Genomic DNA, 26,516 nt, shown 5'->3' on the forward strand with positions numbered 1-26,516 from the left:
ACTTATAATTATGTTCTTTATAAATTAAATTTTAAATGCAAAAGCAATACATTCACCCTATACAAATAACTAAAACATTAAAAATTAGGCCAATTTATTTCCTGATGACCATCCCAAATCCCAATCCCCTCTCTCCTTCATGAGATTTAACCCCCCCTCTGCACAGTGAAGTTCACCTTTATAGACTTTGTTCTTTGCATTTATGACCGTAAACCATACCTGCAAAATGTAAAGTATCATGGAATTTTCTGTATACAAACAAGCCCACAAAAATGATGTCATCCTGTGGATAACATTCCATTGCACAACTTAACTTTTTTACTTAATAATATATCTACCCAAAAGATCAAAAGTCACTTTATGAAAAAGACACCTACACTCGAATATTTGTAGCAGCACAATTCACAGTTGCAAAGTTGTGGAAACAACCCAAGTGCCCATCAATTCATGAGTGGATTAATAAAATGTGGTATATGTATACCATGGAGTACTACTCAGCTTTAAGAAACAATGGTGATATAGCACCTCTTGTGTTTTCCTGGATAGAGCTGGAACCCATTCTACTAAGTGAAGTATCTCAAGAATGGAAAAGCAAGCACCACATGTACCCACCAGCAAATTGGTGTTAATAGATCAACACCTCAGTGGACATATAGTAATAACATTTATCAGGTGCCGGGCAGGTGGGAGAGGGGAGGAGGGGATGGATATATACAAAGTGAGTGAGATGTGCAGTGTTTGGGGGGTGGTCACTCTTGAGGCTCCAACTCAAGGGGGCAGAGGGGGCATGGGCAATATACATAACCTTAACACTTGTACCCCCATAATATGCTAAGATAAAAATAAATAAATAATAATAATATATCTTAGAGAGTTTTCCATGTTAGAGCATATTAGATGTACAACCTTTTTGAAACTGCTGTGAAGTATTTCACAGTGTGGGGATACTATCATTTTAGCAGTTCCCCTGCTGTTGGACAGCTAGGTTATTTCCAAACTTTTCACCATTATGGGTAATCCTGCTGTGAACTTTCTTGCATAAACCCCTTGCTGATACGTGCAAATGTTTCTTGAAAGTAGATACTGAAAAGGTGAATGCATTGTTTTTGCTATTTACTGCCCAATTATCCTTGAAAGGCTATAGCAGTTCTTGTTTGCATTGGCCGTGTGTCAGACCTGTTATATGACGCCCTTATCCATCCTTGAACTAATGAAATAGTCCACCTGCTTGTTACAGAATTAGGTCCTGCTTGTCTGGGGGGAAAACCCACCCTGTTACCCTCGTCTTTATGTCCAAAGTGCCTAAAATAACGTGGCTGCTACACAGTAGGTGCTCGGACAACATTTGCTCCCATTTCCCCATACCTGGAATATCTTTTCCCTTTGGGATCCCTTGTCCCTCATGTTCACATCCACTCGTCCCTGGGTGACCATGTCAGCAACCTTTCTCCGCACCCCATGCTGGGCGAGGCGGCTCTCCTCTGTGTTCACGGTGCCCGCTCTCGATGCGCCTGATATGTTTATCATTTTTCCCTCTGTATAGGCTCTCGCTCGTACTGATCTCTGAACTCCTGCCCACAGGGGACGTGTCTTCTTGCAGCTCTATTTCCCCAACACCCAGCCCAGGCACACATAGTAGGCATCGATAAGAGCTTTTAAACGGATGGGTATATACATACACAATGAGTGAGTTGTGCACCGTCTGGGGGACGGTTATGCTTGAAGCTCTGACTGGGGGTGGGGGGCAAGGGCAATATACGTAACCTTAACATTTATGTCCCCATAATATGCTGAAATAAAAAAAAGGAAAAAGAAAAGAAAATGAAGGCCATTGTCACAGGGCCACATCCACAGTGCAGTGGAAGCCGATGAAAATACACAGCACGTCAGCAGAAGGGAAAATGAAGCAGTCACTCTGCTGAACAGCAAAGATGTTTTTCTTTATTTCAGGTCTTTTCACGTGATGGAGTGGGGAGGGAAAGCTAAAATATGTCAAAGCTCAGGAAATACTTTTCTTTTTGAATTTGGAGAGTGATTGGCACATTCCTCCATTGCTCTTGCCCGGGTGGGGAAGAGGCTCTGACCATCGCTGCCCCCACGGTAACCATGTCCCGCCCTCTCTCCTGCCCCCGTAGGGACCACAGTGATGCGGATGACAGCCATCGACGCGGACGACCCGGCCACCGATAATGCCCTCCTGCGGTACAATATCCGTCAGCAGACGCCTGACAAGCCGTCTCCCAACATGTTCTACATCGATCCTGAGAAAGGAGACATTGTCACCGTTGTGTCACCTGCGCTGCTGGACCGGGAGGTGAGCTGAAAGGAATACATTCTCTTTTTCACAAGAATAGAGTGTGGATTTCACACAAGGGAACACGTGGGGCTTCAGTCAACAGCGCTTTACATGGTGAAGGCAGAAATGTGGCATTTAGACATGGCCGGGCAGGGACGATCTATAAAAGGAAACGAGATATTATGTGACCCAGGAAAACACACACTCTAAAAGGCCAAATCATTTGGAACTGTTTGCATTCGTTCAACCTGATGCCTCTGTTTCCTCTCCAACCCCTACTCTTTAGGCCCTTGTGGTGTTGGAATCTCAAGGGAGGGGAGTGGGGAGGAAGGAAGGGAGGGAAGGAAGGGGACTGTGTCCCCAGGGTCTCCGAGGCTCTCCTTGTCCCTTGTTGCAGGGTCAAGTGGCTTTGCCTACTTCTTTTCTCTTTCCAACCCTTAGCTGCCGACGTCACTGTGTCCCCTGGAACCTCTCTCTTCCTCACTCTCTGTTCTCGTCCCTTGGGCTCCCTCTGTGAAATCTCCTCCATCTTCTAGGTCATGTGTCACAAGCAGGTGACCCATAGGACCACAGTCAGTCCACACACCTGCTCTTTGGTTTGGCCCATGGTGTTTTGAATATTTTATAATTAATTGCTATATCAAAATATTTAGATTTCAAATTTCTAAAAAAAAAAATCCTGTTTCCAGGTTTTTTGAAAACCAGAAATTCTGGAATCTTTGGGGCCAATTTCCGTACATGCACAGTCAGTCCTATGAGATGTGACATTCACATAGATCTGGGTGTCAGTTGTCCTGTTTAGGTGGGACATATGCTCCTCCCCTGTCTACGTCCCCTTCTAAATGTGCCCCTCTGGCCCTGCCCTTTCCTAAGTTCAAGGTCCACCTTGTAGCTCACTATAAACTACCTTAAGTACCCTCGTGGCCCTCTAAACACAGCATAAGCCAACTTGTGGATTCCTATCCACCTGTCACCCCCTCCATCCACCCCAAATCTCTCCCATTCTGGAATTCTCTGTTCCTGACATCGCTCCATAGGCATGACACCACGGAGTCACCTTTGACCTTCTGCAAGCACCATCTACTCCAAGCTAAATGTTGGATTTCCCTCACATGCTCTGCATTTTACCCTCAGTGTTTTCAATTAAATAAATCAATGAGTCTTTTCCTCTCCTTACTATTTTTTTATATGTTGTAGCTTCTGACGAGATTCTGGGTAAGATCAACCCCCTCTAAGAAGCCATCCTCACCCACCTCAGTTTCCCACTGTCTTGTTCTTCCTCTGATCTCTGACCACCTTTACCTGTAGGCATCGTATGGCACTTGCCATGTGTTACTTTAAGTTGTTATTTGGCTCTGAAGAACATTCCCTTTCTGTTGGTCTAGACCTGAATTGCCCAATATGGTAACCACAAGTCATATGTGATTATTTAAATTTTTATTTATGTATTATTTAAAATTAAAATGTATAAGTCAGTTTCTTGGTCACATTAGCCACATTTCAAGTGCTAAGCAGTGACATGTGGCTGCTGGCTACTGTGTTGGTCAGTGCAGATAGAACGTTTCCATCATCACGGAAACGTTTCCATCTACGGGGTAATGTTGGCCTAGACCAGGCATCCTCAAACTATGGCCCACAGGCCACACGCGGGCCGCCTAGCACATTGATCCTGCCCTCCGGGTGTTTTTGCCTCCGCTGCCTGTCCTGCTTAGCAGCCGACTCGTCCCAGGCCCACAGTGCGCACTCTCCAACAGTGTGAGGGACGATGAACTGGCCCCCTGTTTAAAAAGTTTGAGGACCCCTGGTAGACTGTAAATTTCTTGAGAACAGAGATGGTGATCACAGGCATGCTTGCATCCCACTGCCTAGCACGGTGTGAGTACTCCGGAAATTCCTAATTGTGTGTTGGCACAGAGGAGGAAAGGCAAGACTGAACTGAAAATGACCCTAAGATTTTATACTTGAGGGTTGGGAAGCAGTTAGAAATAGAAAATTATTGTAAGGGAGAAAAGAAATTTACACTGAAACTGAGGTTGTCATTTGGAAAATGTAATTGTTTCTAGTTAAAAAATAGAGAAGTAGAAAAAATATTGAGTTCATTCCCTTCATTTTGTCTCCCATTCTCTAACCCTCCCTATTTTTATGACTGATGTATTTTCTTCTTCTTTGGAGGCAAGTAATGACTTTCCAGCGCTCTCTTGTTGCACACAAGGCATGTGTGTGCGCGCACACGCGGGCTCTCGCACACGCGCCGGCTTTCCCGTGACCCTGGGTGCTCCCAAAGGTTCTTGCAAGTCCTCACGGGGCAAAGATGAAACACAGTGATTTCTCCATATTATTCCACTTCTTAAGTTTAATTTGGAGACAGATATGTTTCCAGCTCATGATCTTTTAACTTGAGCTTTTGTTAAGTTGCAATAAGTATATAATTATGTGAGTTAAGTGTTTCTCGCCACAATATATAAACAGCGCTCCCTCAAAAAAAAAAAGATAAATGCAATTTAACTGAAATTGGAAAATCAATGAAAATGAATGAAGAGTGTCACTTTTCTGTGAGGGTTTCCAGAGTTCAGTGCTGATTCAGGCAACGTCGGTGCAATGCAAAGGAAAGAAACGTCCCTAAAGTTAGGCGAGCCTTGTCTGTTTGCTAGTGCTGTGGTAAGCTCCCCTTCAGCGTGTTTGCTGAGGAGGGAAAACGTGACTCCAAGTCCCTTGTCCTTAAAGGGACAGCACTTGCACATCACTTGCATTGAGTGATCTCTCCCAGGGTTTGCGATGTTTCTGTCTCACTGAGACTCAGCAGCCAGGCATAGTGGCATGATCCTGTTATCCCAGCTACTTGGGAGACTGAGACAGGAGGATCGCTTAAACCCCAGAATTTGAGGTTGCAGTGAGCTTGCCTGATGCCTTGGCACTCTAGCCCAGTGACAGAGCGAGACTCCATCACAAAAAAAAAAAAATTTCTATTTGGGACCCTAAACCCTTTGATATAATTCACATCAATTTTAGTTACCCTGTCTTCACTCGTGTATCTCAAATAGCGTGTTTGAGCACTGAAGATGGTGAGCGTAAGCAAATACATAGGGACTCCTTCGAGGGTGGGGGCTGCGGACACGGGGCAAACACTTTGCTCCAGCTCCCCCCATACGAGGGGGCAAGGCAGACATGTGTCTCCTGGCTTGTTGGGGGCGGAGGCTCCAGGAGCCCACTGGTTGACGTGAGCTCAGTTGCTACAATGTGAATTCTTCCTTTTTATTTTCCCTGTACTGCCTTTCCTTTTACATACCTACATCTCCCAAGGAGGACCCCCAGCAGGAGGTGTTTACTCAAGGCTCAGACAGAAATAAGACGTCTGTGCAGGTGGCGGGCACTGGGCATTTTCTTTGCACCTGCCCATCCATTCACCTTTCCTGCCTTTCACTTGTTTGCTTTGTAGTAAAGCTTATGAAATGAGGATAGTCCAGTACTGCAGTGGAGAAATGAACTTTATTATGTTACCACTCTGGCTGTTGTCCTTTCTTCTGAATCACCTGGGCCAACTGAGGCAGGTGTCCTCATCTGATCAGCTCCTTTTCATGCTCCAAGCATCAGGAGGAAAGGCTCATGTCTGGCTTGTTCTGTGACACATTCCTAGTCCTTAGCACATGAGGGATGTTCAAAAAATATTTGTTGAGAGATGAAAGACAGGAAGGATGTGAGGAAGAGAAGAAGATTCACAGCTGAGTTGTGGGAGCAGGTGACATGATCTTCCATGTCATACGTCCCCTTCCGTGTCATAGCTGAGCATTAATGGGCATCAGGTTTCCCTTAGAAACACGGTACATCTTCCATTATAAGCTCTTCCATTCACTCTTTTTTTTTTTTTTTTTTTTTTTTTTTTTTTTTTTTGAGACAGAGTCTCACTCTGTTTCCCAGGCTAGAGTGCCATGGCATCAGCCTCGCTCACAGCAGCCTCAGACTCCTGGGCTCAAGCGATCCTCCTGCCTCAGCCTCCCCAGTAGCTGGGACTACAGGTGAACACCACCACACCTAGCTCATTTTTTCTATATATTTTTAGTTGGCCAATTAATTTCTTTCTATTTTTAGTAGAGACAGGGGTCTCACTCTTGCTCAGGCTGGTTTCGAACTCCTGACCTCGAGCAATCCTCCCACCTCAGCCTCCCAAAGTGCTAGGATTACAGGCGTGAGCCACCATGCCCAGCCCATCCATTCACTCTTGCTGAAGCCCTGCCAGGATGTACACTTCCTGAAGAAAGGACCTTTATCCTGTCTCTGCAGTCTTGTTGCCAAATACAGTGCCAGAGAACTAGCAGGCATGCGGTAAAGATTAGCTGGACGGGCGAATGAATAGGTGGGTGAATGTCCTGTGTGCCTTAAGTGTGTATGATCTCAGAAGAACTGCAAGATCCACATTCCAGCATGGATATGTAAACGGAGGAAGTTACTTTATTTTAGTTGAGAGCTTAGCCTTACCCTGTGTAAGTATCCAATAACCACTTACGTTTACCTTGTGCAAGAACTGCACTTGGCTCTGAGAAACAGTGCCTTGGTCTACTTGGTGACTAGGATGGACGTGAGGACCTGTGCCTCTTGCTTAAATGTCTGTGGAAATGTTCAGAGAAAATAAGACCAATATATCCCACTAAATGAAATTGGGTTCACCGGGGGCACTGTTTTATTCTTTTCTATAGCCATATTCAGTTCCGCCATCCTGGCATTTCTTTCTGCGTTTTTAAACTATGTCTGGCCACGCTACAAAATAAGATCAGATAAAGTCCCTCGCATTTGTGAAATGGTTTATTTAGTTGATCATCTTGGCTGCTAGACTGAAATTCATCAGCTGAAATCTGCCAACTCTTCTGAACACAACCACGATTTGCAACTGCTCAAAGTGGCTAATGGTCATGTTTTTGTGGTTGTTGCTGTTTTTAAATAAAAACGGTCTTCAGGACAGACCCTTCAAAAGCAATCTTAACATTTGCATTGTGAAAGTATCATTAGTCTTTTTAAGGAGTTTGAGCTGAGCACTTTTCTATCCTTGTTTGAATTTGCCTTTACCTAATTACATATTATTTTGCTGATAATTGAAGGAAAATGATGACCAGCCCATGAAAATGTACATATAATAAAAGATATTAGGACTGTGAATGTAATTTATTTTCTATTTTCAGCTGGTAAAGGATTTTCTGAGACTTTATAATGCCCAAATTTTTAGGCCACATGTGAAAACTGAGAAAATTTCTTTCTTTCCCCAGTAAGTGTCACATAAGGACTGGTTTATAGATTTATGTGCATTTGTTTGCTGTGAGATACTCAGGAGTCCTTGAATATGTCAGAGAAGAAAATGGAAGATTGTTAGGTAGAACATCCTATGCAAAGTAGTCAATGAATGTGGAGGCATAGCTGCAGGCCAAAAGAGAACTGTGTGTTTGGTCAAAGCGATCCACGTTAAAATATTGTCACACACTACAGAAATCTGTCAAAATGATGATATCAAGTCAAGCTTCCTAAAATAATAATAATAATAATAATTATGGATAGCATTTCCCTCAATGCCTTAAATGAAAGATACAGGTAGCAGTCATACTTTTAGGAAAATAAATGTTTTTAGGCAGCTCTGATCTAATGCTAATATTTTTCTCATTATCATCATGTTTAAAACATTGGCAGTAATTACAATTCAATCATGCCATCAGGAACATTCTCTCCCTTTGTTTTGGTGGGTGGAACCAGAATTATTTAGATAGTAGAATTCTCACCATTTATGTGAGCTATTTACTCATAAATATTTTTGTTGGGATAATTTTCCCCATTTTTTGGTATCACTTGCTGCTGAGAAAATAGGGGAGAAGTTGGTATAAATAAATTGTCTTATTATTTTTTAAATAATGCATTATCCTTGCAATGAAACACGGGCAGTGAGCTGCCCTAGGCAAATTGCACATGCTCTGTTATGTGAGCAAATAGGACAGGGTATTTGTGAGGTAGGATTCTAAGCCCTGGGCACTGAAATTCAGCCACAGGTGTGCAGGCTCCTGCTGATGGCAGTGGGGACAGAGACACAGGACGTAGGGTCTTATCTCTTGACCTCATTCATTCCTCCACTCTGGATAAATTCTATAAGATCTTGATGAATCTTAGGACTCCGTTGACGATCCTAACCACTTCCCACATCTCTCCAAGGTTGACCCACCAATCTTTTCAAGCTAGGACTGTGTCTAGTGGCCGAGAGGGGCCTCCAGCTAGCTGCAACCTGGCCTGAGAGGCATGGGCCAAGGGCACAGCCTACTTCTGTTTTTTTATCATCTTTGAGACTTGGGCACATCATGTATCCTCTCTAAGCCTCAGTTTCTTCATCTGATACAATGAGGATAATCACAGACCCCATCCCGTAGGCTTGTTGAAAAGATTAAGTAAGATGTGTCAAGTACTAGCACAATGCTTAACTGATCCATAAGCAATCTGTGAATATCAGTTGATGTTAGTTATTATTTTCATGACTGGCAATGAGATTGAAGAAGCTGAACAAAATGGCATTGCTTTCTTCTGCAGAAAGTGGATTTATACTTTGTCCATGCAGCAGAGAATACGGCAGGCTCTTTAAGTTCAGGGAAACACTGAGGTAACCGAGCCCAAAAGTTCAGGGGTGAAGGCTGACAAATAAGTATTGAACATCCAGAAATGTCTGCTGAATACATGGTACAGTGCTGGGTAACAGGGGTGCAAAGACAGAGCTTCCCACCATGGGAGTAGAGCAGATGGGTCAACAGCAAACACACACACAGATGTGCTGTCTGAACTGAGCCTTGATGGGCAGGTGGAAACGTGAAGCAAGGGTGTCATGGGGACAGCAATGACGTAGGCAAAGGCATGGCACACTTGCATGCTACTTGAAGACTCAATTGGTATAGAGAGAGGCCAGCAAAGGGCAGGGAGTTGGAACAAGATTACAAAGGGCTTCTAACGTCATTCTAAGGATTATAGATATATCCTACTATAAATGGAAAAGCACCGTGTATTATTTAAACATTAAACACAGCTCTGTTAAACACAGCGTTTGCAGACCTGCGACTTGGAGAGGAAGCTCATTAAGCTGAAAGAGAGACGGTCAGTGACAAAGTACACGTATTTTGGAGGCAGGCTTGAGATGCTCGGTGACTGATAAGTTGATTCTCAGAGATTTCTAGAGAGATGAGGAGTTACCACTTGAATCTAAATTTCCAGCCTGTTAAGTAGATTAGTAAACAACAGCCTACAGGTATTTTCTTTCTTCTGTTTTTGTGCCTCTTAAAATCTTAGACAATCAGTAGTTACTTTGCACATGTTGAATCGAAGACACTTAACTATGTCATTAAGAGAGATTCATCTTTTTGGATTTAACAAATGTTTACTTCTCTAAGCTTTCTCTTTTTCCTTTTTCCTTTTTTTTTCTTTTTATATGGTAAAAAATAATTTCAAATGTAGAGTGATGATGAATTTAGAGTACTTCTGTCTTTTGTCATGTTAAATTTCTCCATCTTATTTTATGTGAAGTACCCTGAAAAGCTAAAGAATTTTTCAAGGAAAGTTCTTTTAGAGAGCTGTTTGTTTCCTTTTATCAGCCAAGTACTATGATTAGTGTATTAGTGCAGGTTTTGCTTCATCAGCAGCTTTCAAGCTATCGAACTTCAGGTAACATTGTTCTAAACACCATCCCTGGAGAGGTACCCTCCAATCTAGAAAGGATTCCTAGTTCAGTTCCAGCTTCAAACTGGCAGAGAAAAATAGGAAAAAGCTTTGTTCCTGCCATGTTGAGAATGACCACCATTTAAGGAAAGAAAAGTTGGTGTAGAGTATTTAAAAAGTAATCGTGTCATATTTACATGTAATGTTCCCAGTGTGCAGCCAGGACCTGGGCTCTTGTAACAGCTGTTGTGTGTGTCCATTTTGTAGCAGTGTGTGGGAGGTGGGGGTGACCGAAAGCTGCAGCACTTAAATTAAGACGAACTAGCAATAGGCCATTTCAAGACTTCACGACATCTCAAAATACCTGGGATCCACATTTATTTCATTTCTGTTCTAAGGGGTATCTCCTATGCTATAACTTTCTATAGGGTAAGAGTGTGTTGATGGTATCACTTAATAGAACACATTGAGGTTCCAAAAGGCATAGTCAACTTTATTGGGCGTGTGGCACTATGACGTCACATTCAACAATAAATGGGACTTCAAGTTACAGGATGATCCCTATTAGACCAGAGGTTAGCAGACTTTTTCTTTAAAAATCAGGTAGTAAATCTTTTAGGCTTTATGGGCCAGCAGGCAAAATTGAGGATGTTATGTAGGTACTTACAGAACCATTTGAAATATAGCCATTAAAAAATGTAAAAATCATTTTTTCAGCCCACGATCCATCAAAACATAGACAGCAGGCTGGATTTGGCCCACAAGGCATAGTTGGCCAACCCTGGTCAATTAGATCATTGTCAAAACAGCTGAATAGCAGCAGTTTCATGTATTGATTATTGTATTGTATGTCTTCGTGTGCCTGTATCTGCAGTCTACTCTCAAAATATTAAATCACACTTATTCATCACTGCCTTGAAGTGCGATTATAGGGACAGGAAGTAGGTCATGGATGATGGCTGTGATTCTGCTGCTTTGGCAGCATAGTCCGTTTCCTCCATGGTTAAGAAGCAGATAACCTCAGACACTTGGTAATGAAATATAAACTCAAAATTTGGTTACAATAATTTAAAAAATGAGTTCAAGCTAAAAATAGTAAAAAAGAAAGTGCTGTCTAGACATGGAGTAAATATTATATCCAACCATCTTGGAATGGCTGTTTTCGTTATTAAATCATTAAATCACGTAAAATGATGTTGTAAAAGAATATTTAATGGTATGGAAAGATGTCCACAATGTGTTAACAGCTGGTTTGCAAAATATTATTAATACATAAACTATTATACTGTGTGTGTGTGTGTGTGTGTGTGTGTGTGTGTGTGTGTGTGTGTGTGTGTCATCATGGTCCAAAGTGTAAACGAATTTGTATGATATTTTGGGAGTGGTCATTTTAGGGCTACAGGTGATCTCAGTTTTCCTACAGAACAATGTCTAAGATGACAGCCATCTGATCCAAGTTGCTTGAGTTTGAAGTTCAACTTCATCTCTTCCCAGCTCTGTGACAGGAGGAACATTATTATTAGCTTGAATAACCTGTTGCTATAATTATGATTTGCATGTCATTAAATAGTGTTCTTCCATAACACTGTTGATGCTCCCAGAGAATTCCATTGCCCTACTATAGAGAACAAATCCCTTATGGTTGGAACAGTACCTTGGTTTCTTTATCTGTTCAATGGGAATCATAGTGATGCTCCTCTCACAAAGGCTGTTGTGAAGGTTAAATGAATTAATATGAGCATGCTTAGAAGAGTAATAGGTAAGCATTAGCTATTGCTGTTGTCTGTATTTTCTAGTTTGGGTGCAATGACCAGGTGTCATTTTTGTGATACAAACACAATTCTGTTAATCATTTTTAAACACAGTTGTGTCTGTGGTCCTGAGAGAGGGGATGCAAGGTTAGGACACACACCATGGTGGATCGAGGGTGACAACGCCATCACCTTTGAGTTCAGAGACTGGTTTCTACAGGAGCCAGTTTATTTGTTGACACAACAGTGGGAGTCGTACCCGGCATTGCAGCCTCCGCCAGTAGTGCTGAGATCACAGGCAAGGCATTCCAAATGTCAGGAAAGAATGTTTTTAAAGGTGTGCTAAGGCAAATCTTGTCAAAACATTCCCACTTGAAATGATAAGCATTCTCGTTTCTTTAAGTGTCACGGCCACGGCGGTGGCTTTCCTCGGCTAAACACGATCGTCACGAACACACGCTGGCCAGCTGCTTACCTTTTCTTTCACAAATTCCAACGGGCAGCTTAATAGACAGATTGTGGTTGTGTGTTTCTGTGTTTTGAAGACAGCCATGGGAAATAAAATTGTTTTGACCTTTGCAAAGAACAGCTGGAGAAATGGCTGTTGAAATTCAATGAATGGCGTCTCTGTTTATGGACCTTAAAAGCGGGAACCAAAATTAAATTCCTTTAGATATTTTCTCTCTTGTGTCTTCTGAATTGTTTTGTGGGCTGAGTTTTCTTCTTGGAAGACTCCCAGGGTCCTAGATTCTAGTTTTCTGTCTTCCTGGGCTCTGGCATTCTGAGATAGGCCAGGGTCGAGAGGCTTCTCCATCCTTGCTTCTTGCTGGTGCTGGCATATCTGACATGCGAGGGGGCGTGTGCCGTGCTCAGCATTGGGCAGCCACAGTGCGCGTGATCACAGCACCCATTTTTTCAGCTGGGCATTGAATCAGGCTCACAATACTCACGGGAGCTCTGTCAGGCTGGTATCGCCATGCCCATTTCCTCCAGGGGTTTCCAAGTTCCCAAGGCCTGGTGGCCTTGCCCGAGTCACATGCTGGAGAGCCAGGGGTCTGGATGTGACCCCAAAGCCTCTGCCTTATCTACTGTCTCGGGTTGCCATTTTTGCCATTTTCATCCATATGAAAAAAATCTTGACGGATATCTAAAGGACAACTTTTTACTTTATAAAACTTATTTTAGGGATTCCTGTGTTATTTGCTCAGAGACTTTTTGCACAAATGGGAAGCTTGACTCAGTTTCCCTCAGCTCTCCCATTGGCAAGTCCACATGGTACTGTGGCTCAGAGTGTGTGCATAAGAATTCTAGAGCTGTGAGAAGGAATCTGAGCTTTGTATCCTATTTAGTCCCCTAAATTGTCTTAGCCTCAGTTTCTTTGACTGTAAAATGGAACACATAATAAGACCTGTGTAGAAGAGAAAATATGGCCCTCCAAAAAAGTCCTCATCCTCAAACCCAGAACTCATAAATATGTCACCTTATAGGGAAAATAGGACTTTGCTGATCTGATCTGATTAAGTCAAGGATATTGAGATTCAAAGATTATTATGAATTATCCAGTTGGGCCCAGTGTAATCACAGGGCTTTCATAGGTAATAAATCCATGTTGTCTTAAAGTCACTAAGCATTGGTAATTTGTTACAGCAGCATTAGAAAACTGATACAACCTGCTTTGCAGGATTTGGAGGCTTAAAAGAGACAACGTATAAAGCACGTCAGGTTTTGGAACATTTAAAGCTCTCAACCAATAGTAGTTGATGTCACGGTAATAATTTTAATGACAAGACTTGCGATGACATAGGTGTGTTCTAACCAGAGGCAGCATCCCCTTGACAGATCTTTCTCAGGTCTGTGTATTGACAGCCCGAGCCCCTCTGGAAGGTTGGGTAGCTGCCATCGTACCCAACCAATCTGCCCGAGTTGGTGAAAGGACATATGAATGTTCTCTCCCAAAGGGCACTGCGGAGCCCGTTGGTTCTGCTTCCGTTCCATAAACCCAGCCTGGCAGAGTCTATAAGGGAGTGTGGGTCCAATGGTCCTGTGGGTCTGCACATTGTATGTTGTTGAGAATGGTCACATCATCAGTTAATCAAAGGGCATAAAGTAAGGCCTTGATGCATTCATGTAAATGCTGCAGTGTAGGGGGGCCAGGAATTGGCGAATAGAACCCTCCCTTCCCCTCCCAAATTAGAATCACCTGAAAAGATACAGGACAACTAGAGATCAAACCATAGACTTTATTATCAATGAAGTTGATTGAAGAGGAAAGTCTTGAGTCTATGGCCAAATAAACCTGCTAATACTTTATACCTGAATTAGGGATTACCCCCCTAGTCATGGGTGGGATAAGAACTGCCCCCCCCCAAGGAGAGCCACCCCAGGAACCCTCCATCCAGAGGAGGAGGAGGAAGAGGGGAGGAAAATAGGGAAGAGACCCAGCCAAGGAGATGCCACACTCCCCAGTTAGATCCCTCCAACCCTGTGTCCAGGGTGCAGTGGGGGTGGGAGGAAGGTTCAGGTAGCCTCTAGCCCACGGGCTACTTCCGTACAATAGGAACAGATGCCCGTCCCTCTGAGTGGACGCAGCCCCGAGCCAAGGGCATGGCTTGGGGAGTGGACCGTTTGGATCCAGATCCTCAGCTGTCTGCCCCCTTGGCTGAACACGGGGCACTGGAGAAAGCCCGGAGCACACACAGTCACATCCCTCCACAAAGGAACTTGGGGCTGGAAAAATGGAGGTTCCAGCCTAATCCTTAGTTCTTCTCTTCTGCATGAAGTATTTTGGAGGGCTCTCTTGAGCCCAGAACACAGCAAATTTCCTGTTAAAGAAAAGGGTGAATGCCATCAGAAAGCATCCAACCTGTCAAATCTCCCTACTGCTGGACAGGCAGCAGGGGCCAGTTGTGGCTTTGATGACAATTTCCTTTGCTGTGGAAGTAGAAAGTGAGCCAGATGTTTATGGCCTGGACTTAGCATTTCTGGGTTCTTGAAAGATGGGACTCCCCCGCCACCAGAGGCAGGCGACAGATAATAGCTTCGTCCTCCACGGGACGCCCAGACAGAGCAGCCTAGGCCCCGACAGCAGCATTGTTAGCGCAGATAATGAGATTACCTGGGCTCTGCTGGGCGACAGGAGTAGTGGCTTCAAAGAATCTTTTTAAAATAACATTTGTTTATAGTGGTGTTTTTAAAAACAGGAAATATATTCATACAAGCAAGCAATTAGTGTCCTGCTAAATAAGTCTCATGGTGACATGTCAATGTAATTTGTTTTTTAAAAAGTCTGCTTCAAAGCATCAAAATTTTCTGCTCTAAAATCTTCCTTCTCTGTAAAAATGGGGAGGGGAGGGGAGGAGAGAAGGGGCAGCATCTGGGAGCTCTGATGCCTGATTTCAGTCACCCAGTGGCCTGTGTCTTTGTCCCTCACTCTCATGCAATGGACACGTAGAGGAAACGTGATTCTGCTCATCCTCAAGCTCTGGACTTGGATGTGAACTTAGGTACCCTTGTCTCTGCTTTGAGTTTTTAAAAACCTGGGCTCCAGATCCAACATTTGTTCTTCTACACCCAGAAAATACAAGAATTCTTTTCCCAGTTCTAACCATGCCCAGCAGGTGTCAGCCTATGACGAAAGACAGTCAGGCTCACCTCCACCTTAGTGGCCACCAGAGAACACTGTGACTCAGGAGAGCTTTGCTTCTGACCTCCAGAGGCCAGTGGAAATGCGTGCAAATTCCTCAGCCAGGACCCTCACAGCCAGATGAATGGTTAATGTATAGGAACTGGCCAACATCTAAGCACCAGAGGGAACATAGCTGGTAAACTCTGCCAAAAGAGAGCAATGCTTGTTAGGTTGGTGAGCTTCTTGGTAAACTTTCATCCCAGCCTCGCAGGATCATAGAAATAGAAGGGAAGGTGGTAAGTAGCAGATAGGATGTGATTGTCTAAAGGTATCCTCTGTTGCCAGGTATTGTAAATGCATTAGCATTCCCACCCTTTCAACATTCCATCACACAGTGTTGTTATTCCCACTGCGTACCCAGGAGAAAGTTGAAAGTCAGAGGAGGCCTTGACTTTTCTGAGTTCACACAATCAATGGGTAGAAGTGGAATTCGCACCCAGGTCACTGTGAGCCCAAAGAAACTGTCATAATGGTTTTCTGTTCCACTCACAGCAAATAGGATTTGAAATTGTTCCAGACAAGGCAGGACATTAGGCCACGCAGGAATAGAAAGTCAAAGGGTGGGGAAGAAGTCTCTTGTCTTCTGGGGCTTTAACCTCTTACTCTCGATTTAGAGCAGGGCTGGTCAGAGTGTAGGTGTGAAAGGTGTAGGAAAGCTCCTCTGTACTTCTCAAAGATGTGGAGTCACTTGATCTCTCTGGGAAGCCACTTCATGAGGAAAGGGCTCATTTTGGGGGAATCTAGTTCTTCTATGAATGCTCCTGGCTCCTGAATTCAGATCCCAAGAGATGAGAGGGAGAAGGGACCAGCAGGTACAGTGGCTATCTTTGTCTAACCTCCTTGATCAAACTACAATCTGACCCATACTCTCTGACTTTATATCCTGCCACTATTTTCCTAATTCGCCCTTATTCCAATGGCATCAGCATTTTCCCTTTCCCTTGAAGACGATGCACTTCTTACCTTTGCATGTTATGGAAGCTAGCCTCCACAACGGCATGCATGGCATCCATGCTCTTATACAGTCCCCTTCTACACTGCATAGGGATAACCTATGTAACCAACAGGACATAGCAGAAATGACTTACTTGTGTGAATTCCGAGCCCAGGTTATTCTTGCTGTTTCTTACTTCTGGCAAAGCCAACCTCCATGTTATAAGGAAGCTCAAGTAGCCTTATGGAGAAATCCACATGGCAAGGAACTGAGACCGCCTGCCAGCAACAAGCACCAATTCCCCAGCAATGTGAGTGAGTCAAATTGGCAGTAGATCTTCCATCTCCATCAAGATTTTAGACAACTATAGCCTCACCAATGTTTTGATTGTTAATTCGTGAGAGATGTGGAGCCAGAACCACACAGCTGACCAGCTTCTATATCTCTAACCCACAAACACGTGTACAATCTAAATGTTTATAGTTGCTTTCAAGCACTAGGTTTGGGGTAACTTGTTATGCATCAATAGATAACTAATACACAGTGCTGTTTTCTCAGTTAAAATTGCTGCTCATTTATCTGCTACCCTCCCAAACGTGTTTTGAATATTTCTTCCACTCTGGATCTTGCAACCTTCTTTGGATGAATTAAGCCCTCCCTCTTCATTTTCTCTTACACATTATTTATCATCCTATTAATAGAGTTATCACAAGGAAAAATAATGCTTTTTTGATAGTCTCTCTCCTCTGTCAACTCTGAGCTTCTTGAGAAAGTTTGCAATGTGTTTACCCTTCAAAGAATATTGTTCCTAATAGGGGCTCAGAAGAAGGTTGAATGCATTAAGAGTATCTGTTAGAACCTGGGGAACTTTAAGCCAAATACATTTGGAGCCAGTGGTATTTTCAAAGCATATTTGACTAGAAAGACCAATTTCCTTAAAGGGCTTACTAGCAAGCAGCATTAACTAGTATGTAGTCTTAATCCCATTCTTAACAGCAGAATAATAACAATCGGTTGCTTCCTTGGAAGGGAAGTAGAGAACCAAGGAAACATTTCCAAAGGCAATTAGGATGCTCAGTTTAGCTGGAATGTTAACATCTAATGCCACTTTGCCCGTGGGCATAGCATCCCAAATTGCTTGCCCTTGTCTAGTGGCTCATTCTCAGACATCCTTGTTGACAAATAAAAATTGGCCACCAAGAAGAGTCTTATCACTTGATTTAAAAATAATTTTTGGCTTAGTCAATATTTACTAAATGTAAATTTACTAAATATATTTAATAAACGTAGAGTCATCAAATAAGGTCAGCAATTTCCTTCTAGTTTCCTTGGTTCAATAACTTACTTATTGGGGTTTTGGAAGGGAGCAGTGAAAAGGCAGGGCAGAACATTAGAGGTAAGTTTTACATCCCTCATGCCTGCTGAAGTAGTGTGGTCCGCAGCCTCAGCTCTCTGACTCTTGGGTTGCATATTGCAGTAGTGACTGTGGGTGGCTCACTGAGATCAGAGAGACTGGGTAACTCGCTCAAGGTCGCATAGCTGGTAGGTGGTCAGGGAGCAGGACCCTGGACAGTGACTTGGGAGCATGCTGTAGCTGGAACAGCTCCTTTGTGTTTGTCATTAACTCCACTTAAATGGACTTTTAAAAAAACTGTTTTTGCTGTGTTTTACAAATAGAATTTGATTTCTTGACTCAGCCCAGTGGCCCTGTGAATGGATGGCTGAGATGTGTCTGATGGCTTTCTCCTGGGGCTATTTTGTAAGAAATAAAAGAAAAAGAATGAGATATTTAAATTCTTCAGGGATATTGGTTTTGAATAGATAAAGTGAAGAACATTTTTTATTCATATTAGAAGTGATAGTTGGATATGTGTAATTTTTTGCACTCTGAGATGGAGAGAGAATACAGCACAGATTTCAAAATGTAAAATATGAATTTAGATGACATTTTGAGAAAACTGATAAACACACCATTCCACAATTGGACTTACCTTGCCTACGAAAATCCTTCTGTGGTCCATGAAATTATAGAGATAAGTGGTCTAAGTCTAATGGAATATTAAAAATACACAACACACCAATGAAAGAATAATTTTCTTTTGCAAAAATTTCATTTCTCAAAATGCTATCAGGAAATTAGAGGTAACTTGACAGCTAACAGTAATCCTTGGTGTAAGGAAATGTTAAAAAAGAAGGGCTGCAGTAGTTGTAAAATCCTGCCTGGAATGGATCCATGGACAGGAGACCCAAGGGACAGGGCTAGAAGCCGATGTCCTCAGCACCGTTGTTCATTTCCAACACGTGCCTCAGGTACTTGTCCACCTGTTTTAGGTAGAACCAAACTGTCTAACCCAAATAGCAGGCTTCCTTCCACCGCCCACCTGTGCAGATGGTTAGTTCTAAAAACTGTGTGCAGTGTGTGTGTGTGTGTGTCTTAGAAAAGGTAAATGCAGAGAACTCAGAACAATTTCCATACACTACAGATCTTTCAGAGAAGCAGAAAAATAGGTCAAGAATTTTTACAGTTTGGAATTTCACATAAAATTCCCCCTCAAAAACTTTGGGAACTTAGAGAAGACTACCAAGTTTTTGTTGCACCCTGTAAGGACATTTTAAAAAGAACTTCCAACCCTGCTATTTACATTTTTCTCATGAAAGAAAGGACAGTTCATCCACTCACGCACATTCACATATTCATTTAGAGCGTGCCATTAGAATGGTAAAAATTCTGATGTTAACATGACAGAAATTAATGTAAGGTGCTAAGAAGAAGAAGAGAGTAAGTTGCAATTGTTATAAAAGACCTAATGAGGAATAAAATCCCGAAATAAATGTGGAAGAGGTGAAGGTAGGGTACTTGGAAAACTAACAATTAGAATCTGAATGTTCAGTAAGAAACAAGCCCAGCACCAGCAGTAGGTAAGGACTCAGGCTCCGGGGTTCATCACTTACTCGCTTTGGAGCCTGGGTAGGTTGTTTAACCTCTTGTACCCAGGAAGGGTGCTCGTAAAGGCATACAACTATTGGCTGGTGAGTGGTTCCAGAACGTGGTTATCCCTCAGTGTCAGCTAGCTGCACTGGAAACTACTACAAAAAAAGAAAGAAGAAGAGAAGAAGTATTTGGGGAAGGAGTACGTCCACATGAGCATTCACAGGGACGTTGATACAGATAGTGGTTCTCCAAGCGTGGGCCAGAAGCAGCCACATCACCCGGGAGCCTGTTGGAAAAGTGACCTCTCAGGCCTCACGCAGACCCCTGCGTCAGAACCTTGGCAGGGGCCACCCCACAATCTGTGTTTTCAACAAGCCTATATGATGCCAGTTGCACTAAAATTTGAGAACCTCTGATAGAGCCCAGCAAGCTTTCTTTTTAACCCCGATCCTTAACAATCAGCTAAATCCAGAAAAATATCTCCCTCATTGGGCAAAAATAAAGGAAGAAGGAAAAGCGAAGGTCTCTTTGGGTTGAACCTCACTTTAAGCCCCAGGATTATGCTGGGAAAACAATTCAAGAATTATCTTTGAGCCTATAATGCCTGCTAGTATGGTGAGGAAATGGATTTTGAAACAAAGTCAGTCGAGTTGGATTTACTTTTTTCCCAAACTCCAAGGGATCAAGCAAAGATAAATGGTCAGGTCTGACTGTGATCCTAATCACACAACCTCTGACTCAGTGCCTGGCCATGTGCTGCTGGACAGGAAGGCCGGCAACATAGGACCAGAAATGCCATTTTCTCAAAATATCAGCGCCCCTGTAGCAGACCCCTCATCGATGATGATTGTGTGCCGGGAAAGTTCTCCAAAAGGCACAAACTTTTCATTGGGTTCAAAGACAAGCACCACCATGAATCAAGTTCCAAATCACCTTTTTTGTTTGCCAACGCCCAGTCCTGAAATGGCTGATATAAAAACAAAACAAAACAAATTATGGGGAATCAAAGGCAAAAAAGGTAAAAGAATGTTTTAGAGCAAAATCTGCCTCATTTATCCAATAGGGACCATCTGGAGGCTAAAAGTTTGTCACCAGAAGCTGAAAGAATTGACAGTAGAATGAAAATATCTTGCATGCTGTGTACGAATACAACCTGGGCTTAGTGCCAATTACTAATGCAGCCAACATTTATTATGCTGTCACTATGTGACAGGCCCTGCTCTTTGTTCTTTGTATTTATTCACATACACTTAATCCTCATAACCATCCTATGCAACAAGTGCCATTATCACTTTCTGTACTGGGTTCAGTAGTGTCCCCCCAAAACTCACATCTACCCATACCCTCAGAATGTGTCCTTTCTGATGTAATTAGTAAAGAGGAGGTCATACTGGATTAGAGTATTCTTTTAAGAGGAGAGACACCCCGAAGACACAGGGGAGAACACCAAGTAAAGATGGAGGCAGAGGTCAGAGTGATGTGTCTACAGGCCAAAGAATGCCAAGGATTGCCAGCAAGCCACCAGGAGCTAGAGGCATGGAACAGATGCTCCTTCAAAACTTCCAGAAGGGGCCAGGTGCAGTGGTTCACACCTGTAATCCTAGCACTCTGGGAGGCCAAGGCAGATATATAGCTCAAGGTCAGGAGCTCGAAACCACCCTGAGCAAGAGCAAGACCCCGTCTCTACTAGAAATAGAAATAAATTAATTGGCCCACTAAAAATATATAGAAAAAATTAGCTGGGCATGGTGGCGCATGCCTGTAGTCCCAGCTACTCAGGAGGCTGAGGCAGGAGGATCGTTTGAGCCCAGGAGTTTGAGGTTGCTGTGAGCTAGGCTGATACCATGGCACTCCAGCCCGAACAACGAAGTGAGACTGTCTCAAAAAAAAAAAAAAAAAAAAAACTTACAGAAGGAAACAATCCTACTGACTCCTTGATTTTGGACTTCTGGCCTCCAAAACTGTTGAGTGAATACGTTTCTGTTCTTTTGATCCTCCCAATGTATGGCACTTTGCTATGACAACTCTGGGACACTGATACACCCCCATTTAGAGACACTGAAATGGTGACCGAGAGAGGCTGTCTTGCCTAGGCACACCCTGCCAACTCGTAGAGGTTTAGGATTAGAGGCAGCTGGGTGCTATGAATCTAGAACCTGCTCTTGTCACCCGCTGGTATGTCCAGGATACTGTAGATCAGCCGGGTAGGGCTGCGGGTAAGTCATTTCACATTTCTGAGCTCTGTTTTCTCTTCTGCAGAAGAACTCTGTATATGAGAACTCGTGCCTCAGCTCGATGGTGGGATTGAATGCCTTTTAAGGTCTCTCGTAACCAACCCCGAGCCTCTTTGATTAGGATTCTGTAAGCTTTGAAACCACCCCTACAAAATTCATTTGCACAGCATTTCCTTTTTAAGCATTGCACTTCTCTCCGCAGTAACTTTGCAGTTACTGTCATTTTTATGGACTCAGGAAGAGTTAACAAGCAATAATAAACAGGGCTGCTTCTCATTTCAGATGTCTGCGTGTGTTCAGTCTTTTCCGTGACACAATTGAAGGGGCTTCTGTAATCAGGAGAAAACTTTATGCTGTGCTGTAATTTCCCTTGATACAAGCTGGAAAAAGACACTGGTTTAGATTCACTGGGGTGATTGACTAGAAAATTGCTCCAACTGTCAAAGTTTCCAATGTTAAAAAGCAATGTAAAATTTCTCAAATACTTAGAATTTCTAGATGTCACAACAGAGATGTTACCAAAATATGAGAACCAGGTTTTTCATAAGCAAGGAAAAAAAAAATACATTATTTTTGTACAAGCTGCAATATTTGGTTCAGTTCATGAGAAATAAAAAGAAAACTACCAAGCAAAGCATTCATTTTGTTTAGAAATAAATTCATAAATGGGCTTCTGATATTACATTCATATACTCTATCATATTAAAAGATTGCATATCACAGTCAAGCCACAAGAAGAAAAGAAATGATAAGCTGATTTGGGGGTATAATATTACATCATCTCATTATCCACAGTCTCTTTTTTGGATTCCTTTTTTCCCTTTTTGTTCTAACCCAGAAAATTAACTGAAGAATTGTTCCTGGTGGCTTAGTCAAAGATTTGGTTTTCTAAGTCCCTGTCCGAGAGCATGTGATGGGTTCTTATGTTTGTCATTAAAGTGTGTAACATAAAGGGTGTCTTCAGTTAGCTCATGGCATTTGTTGACTCAAGGGGGTGTGAGTAGAAAGTTTCCTCCAAGTATTTCATAGTGTTTGAAATTTTTTCTTGGTGGTGCCAAAGAGTGAGAAGCCCAAAGCAATTCAACACTGAGACAGTATGAAGAGTGTTGCTCCAGTCTGAGGCGCTCTTCTCATCAGAGTTGGGAGCACCCTATAATTTTAAGATCATGAGCCTGGCTTTCATGTCATCTCTCTTTGTGAACACTCCACTGCTTTCTAGCCCATAAAAACAGTGCCGGCAATACAGTAAGCTAACGTACAAGGCAGGATGAAGAAGCCAAGGATCTGATTTTCTTTCACATTTCTGAAATGGAGCTAAACTTTGCAAAAAGCAATTTGTGGGGAACAATTCTTCACAGCAAGAGTGGCAGGCTGCCTCAAAGGATGGGCATCCCCTCTTCCTAGATATGGGACTTCAAGGTGAGAGCTCCGTTACTCGTGTTGAGGAGGGTGGCTATCTGAATTGTTCTCCCTGTTATTTACAAAGTCATTGTTTGGAAGACAACTTTTTAAGCACCTCCTCTCTTCCAGGCACAGTGTTTGAAAGCAAGGGTGCAATCGTAAGGAAGCCAGCTGCTGCCCCTGTCACCATGGAACTTACAGCTTAGCAGAAAAGACATTAAAGATGGGATTGCGAAGGCTCTGAGTGTTCCCAGGGCAAGTTTGGAGTCGCATCAGAGTGTACGACAGGTAGATGCTCACCTAGCTGGGGGAAGCAAGAAATGTTTCCCGGAGGAAGTGGCATATAGTTTGAGACCTGAAGATTGTTAGCCAGGAAAGGAGGTGACATAGTGGGAGCGGAAGCAAAAAGAGTGCCAGCAAAAGGACCAGTAAATGAAAGAAGTTACTTTTTAAAGGCATAAAGAACTGAAAAAAGTCGGAATGCATTGACTGTCATGTTTTCTTGGATGAGAGTCCACTATTTCTTCCAAAGCGGCGAATGAAGTGAGTTCCTAGAATCTCTTGCTGACCCCAGAGAGACTCTTTAGTGTTATTGGTCATGGCCAGGTCTTTCACTGGGCACACCCAGTTCTAGTATAAAAGGGTGCTCACAAGGGTGACTCTGGGAGGGGGGGGCAGGTTATATTCAGCGTGAGAGTCCTTGCAGGACAATTCAAGGATGCAGGCTGTCTAAAAGAGGCTCATTGGCCAGGTGCAGTGGCTCACGCCTCTAATCCTAGCACTCTGGGAGGCCAAGGCAGGAGGATCGCTCCAGGTCATGAGTTCGAAACCAGCCTGAGCAAGAGTGAGACCCCGTCTCTACTAAAAATAGAAGGAAATTAATTGGCCAACTAAAAATATATAGAAAAAATTAGCTGGGCATGGTGGCGCATGCCTGTAGTCCCAGCTACTCAGGAAGATGAGGCAGAAGGATTGCTTGAGCCCAGGAGTTTGAGGTTGCTGTGAGTGAGGCTGATGTCACAGCACTCTAGCCCGGGCAACAGAGTGAGACCGTCTCAAAAAAAGAAATAAAAATTCAAAAATAAATACAAGAGGTTCATTAGCAGATTGCCCATTTAAAAAAGCAAAGTTAGTGTGTTAATCAGGACTAGACTAGGTTATGCTGCAGTAACAAGTTAATCCGCAAATTTTAGTAGGCATAACGTAACAAAATTTCTTTCTTGATGGAGCCACAAGTCCAACGTGGGTCTGCTGGGAGCTCTGCTCCACGGAGTCATCAAGAGAGCTGGAATGGCAGAGGCTCTGCCAGCTTGTGCCATGTGCATACATGGCTCCTCTGCAGCTGTGGCCAAAGGAGAAAGAGCTAAGGTATTAGACGCTGGATTTTAAATGCGTCAGCCTGGACAGGAGGCTTCCCATTGGCTAGCACTAGTCATACGGTCCCACCTAATCAAAGAGAGGGTGAGAAATGAGAAACACATGGCTTGTCACCAGGAAGTCACATTCTCTGTTGCAGTTAGAGTCTCGGAAACAACGCTGAATGGTTGAGAGGCTTGAAGATGGATCCAAAAGGCAAAAACTCTAAAAGAGAGAAAGAATTGCTGAGAGTCTATAATAAAATGATAGGAAGCAAAGTGAGACATGAGTGGAGGAAATCGGCAGTTGGGAGGCTTTCTTTCAGCAGCGATGACAATAGACGACACGAGAGCACACTCCCAAATGCTGGGCATCGGGTGTTACACAGGTGGTCCCATTTAATTTTCACAACAACCCTCTGAGGTAGGCACAATTATTATTCCCATTTTACACATGAGAAAACTGAGCCCTAGAGTGATGAAGTGGCCCACCCCAGACCCATGGCTCATAACACTGGCACTAAGATTCATTGATTCCAGGAACCCAGTTCTCAGAGCCACTAAACGTAACCAGTGCTCTTTTGCCACAGGCCAAAAGCTTAGAATCTGCAGGGGTGAAGAATGGAGTTTTAAAGGGGCTGGGACATGTTGGAAATTAAGATCTTTTAGTTGGTGGAGAGGCAGTCACCACACAGGGATAGAAGGAGAAATGTCAGGCGTCCTACCTTGTCTCAGCAAACAAGATGGCTTCAGAGAACAGGATCCGGCCTGTTTCCCAGGCCTAGCGTGAGAGCTCAGTGACAACCATGCTGCAAATCGCAACATGTGAACACAAAGCAGCCTCTGTTTTTGGAGCCTCCAGAAGAACAAGTGGTGTCTGCAATAGTCCAGATGCATAGAAAGAGCTAACACTTCAAAAAAAAAAATACTTATACGAAAATGAATTTCCTATCACAGTTTTACATTCCTCATTTGAAGGTATTTTAGCAGGCTAACAGAGAGAAAAAATTAGCCACTTTATAATACTTTGAATATTAGACTAATCCAGTTATGAGTTTATAGACCCTTTGATCAGGAGCCAGAGCAGTTGCCTAGAAAATATGGGAAAACTGCTTCTAAATTGTCCAAAAATAGCTATTCAAAGAAACCTATTTTTTATCAGACCTAAAATATTCTGGGTAAAAATATAGAAACAGAGAAGGCTGTTCTAGGGCAGTAGTGGTGGGAAAAGAAGAGGGAGACCCCAATACAAGCAGCGTTGCGAAGGTGCTAGACCCCCAGTGTGAGTGATGGGCGTGAATGAACGCAACTGAAGAATATGTATGAGGAATGCAGCCGTGAGTGGTTCCTTAGAGCTGGGGGACAGAGGGAGAGATGCAGATTGTCAGAAGGAACACATGAAGTCCTTTGCCGGCTGTGTCCAGTTTGAAAAATATCTGAAGAGAATTCTGGCGTGAACAGACAGCAAACCATAACAAATAAAGGTCTAATGGGAAAAGGGTCTGGGCCTTGGGGCGTAGGCCTGGGTAGCTTTAAGATATAAGTATTCCCCACAGCTAAAATGGAAAGGGCAGATAATATAAGTGCTGACAAGGATGTAGAACAACTGGGACTCTTGCGTATTGCTGGTAGGAGCGTACGTGCAATCCCTTTGGAAGCATTTGGCAATCCCTTCTAAAATCCAAATGTCCTTGTGCCCTGTGACCCAGCAGTTCAACTCCTCGGTGTGTCCCCAAGAGAACTGAATACTTATATCCACCCAAGGCACACGTGCAAATATCTTCAGCAACGTTGTTCACCATAGCCCCGAACTGGAAACTAGACATATGACCCTTATGGTAGGATAAATCAATAAATCGAGATAAACAGTAATAAAAAGAAGAAACTACTGCTACATGCAGCATGGGTGACACTCGTGGGCTCGACATGGAGCAAAAAAACCCAGATACAAAAGAGTACATTGTGAGTCCATGTTTATGAAGTTCAAGAACAGACAATAGCGATTTATGGGGATACAGGTTAGAATGGTGACTACTGCCTTGGGAGGGATGGCAATTTGGAGAGGACAGAGGAGAGGCTGCTGGGCTGTCCTGTGTCTTCGTCTGGGCGGCAGGTACATAGATAGGTATGCAAGTGGTCTGCAGGATTTGCCCTGAGGGAGGTGCTTGAGCTGTGTCTAGTCTTGGAAATCATGAATCGTATGTTTAAGCAAAAATAATCTATGTCTAGATGTCATCGCGTGTATCCACTCTGTTACAGCCAG

General features: G+C 43.2%; 1 protein-coding gene across 1 annotated transcript in view; it reads left to right on the forward strand.

Annotated features, from left to right (window-relative positions):
- Positions 1-26,516, forward strand: part of CDH13 (cadherin 13) — a 958,432-nt gene that overhangs the window by 729,454 nt on the left and 202,462 nt on the right. Inside the window, exon 7 of the mRNA XM_012743295.2 lies at positions 2,136-2,314. Coding sequence (XP_012598749.2) covers positions 2,136-2,314 — 179 coding nt within the window. The remainder of the gene's footprint in view (positions 1-2,135; positions 2,315-26,516) is intronic.

This window comes from Microcebus murinus, chromosome 20 (assembly GCF_040939455.1).
Source record: "Microcebus murinus isolate Inina chromosome 20, M.murinus_Inina_mat1.0, whole genome shotgun sequence".
NCBI classification, from domain to species: Eukaryota; Metazoa; Chordata; class Mammalia; order Primates; family Cheirogaleidae; genus Microcebus; species Microcebus murinus.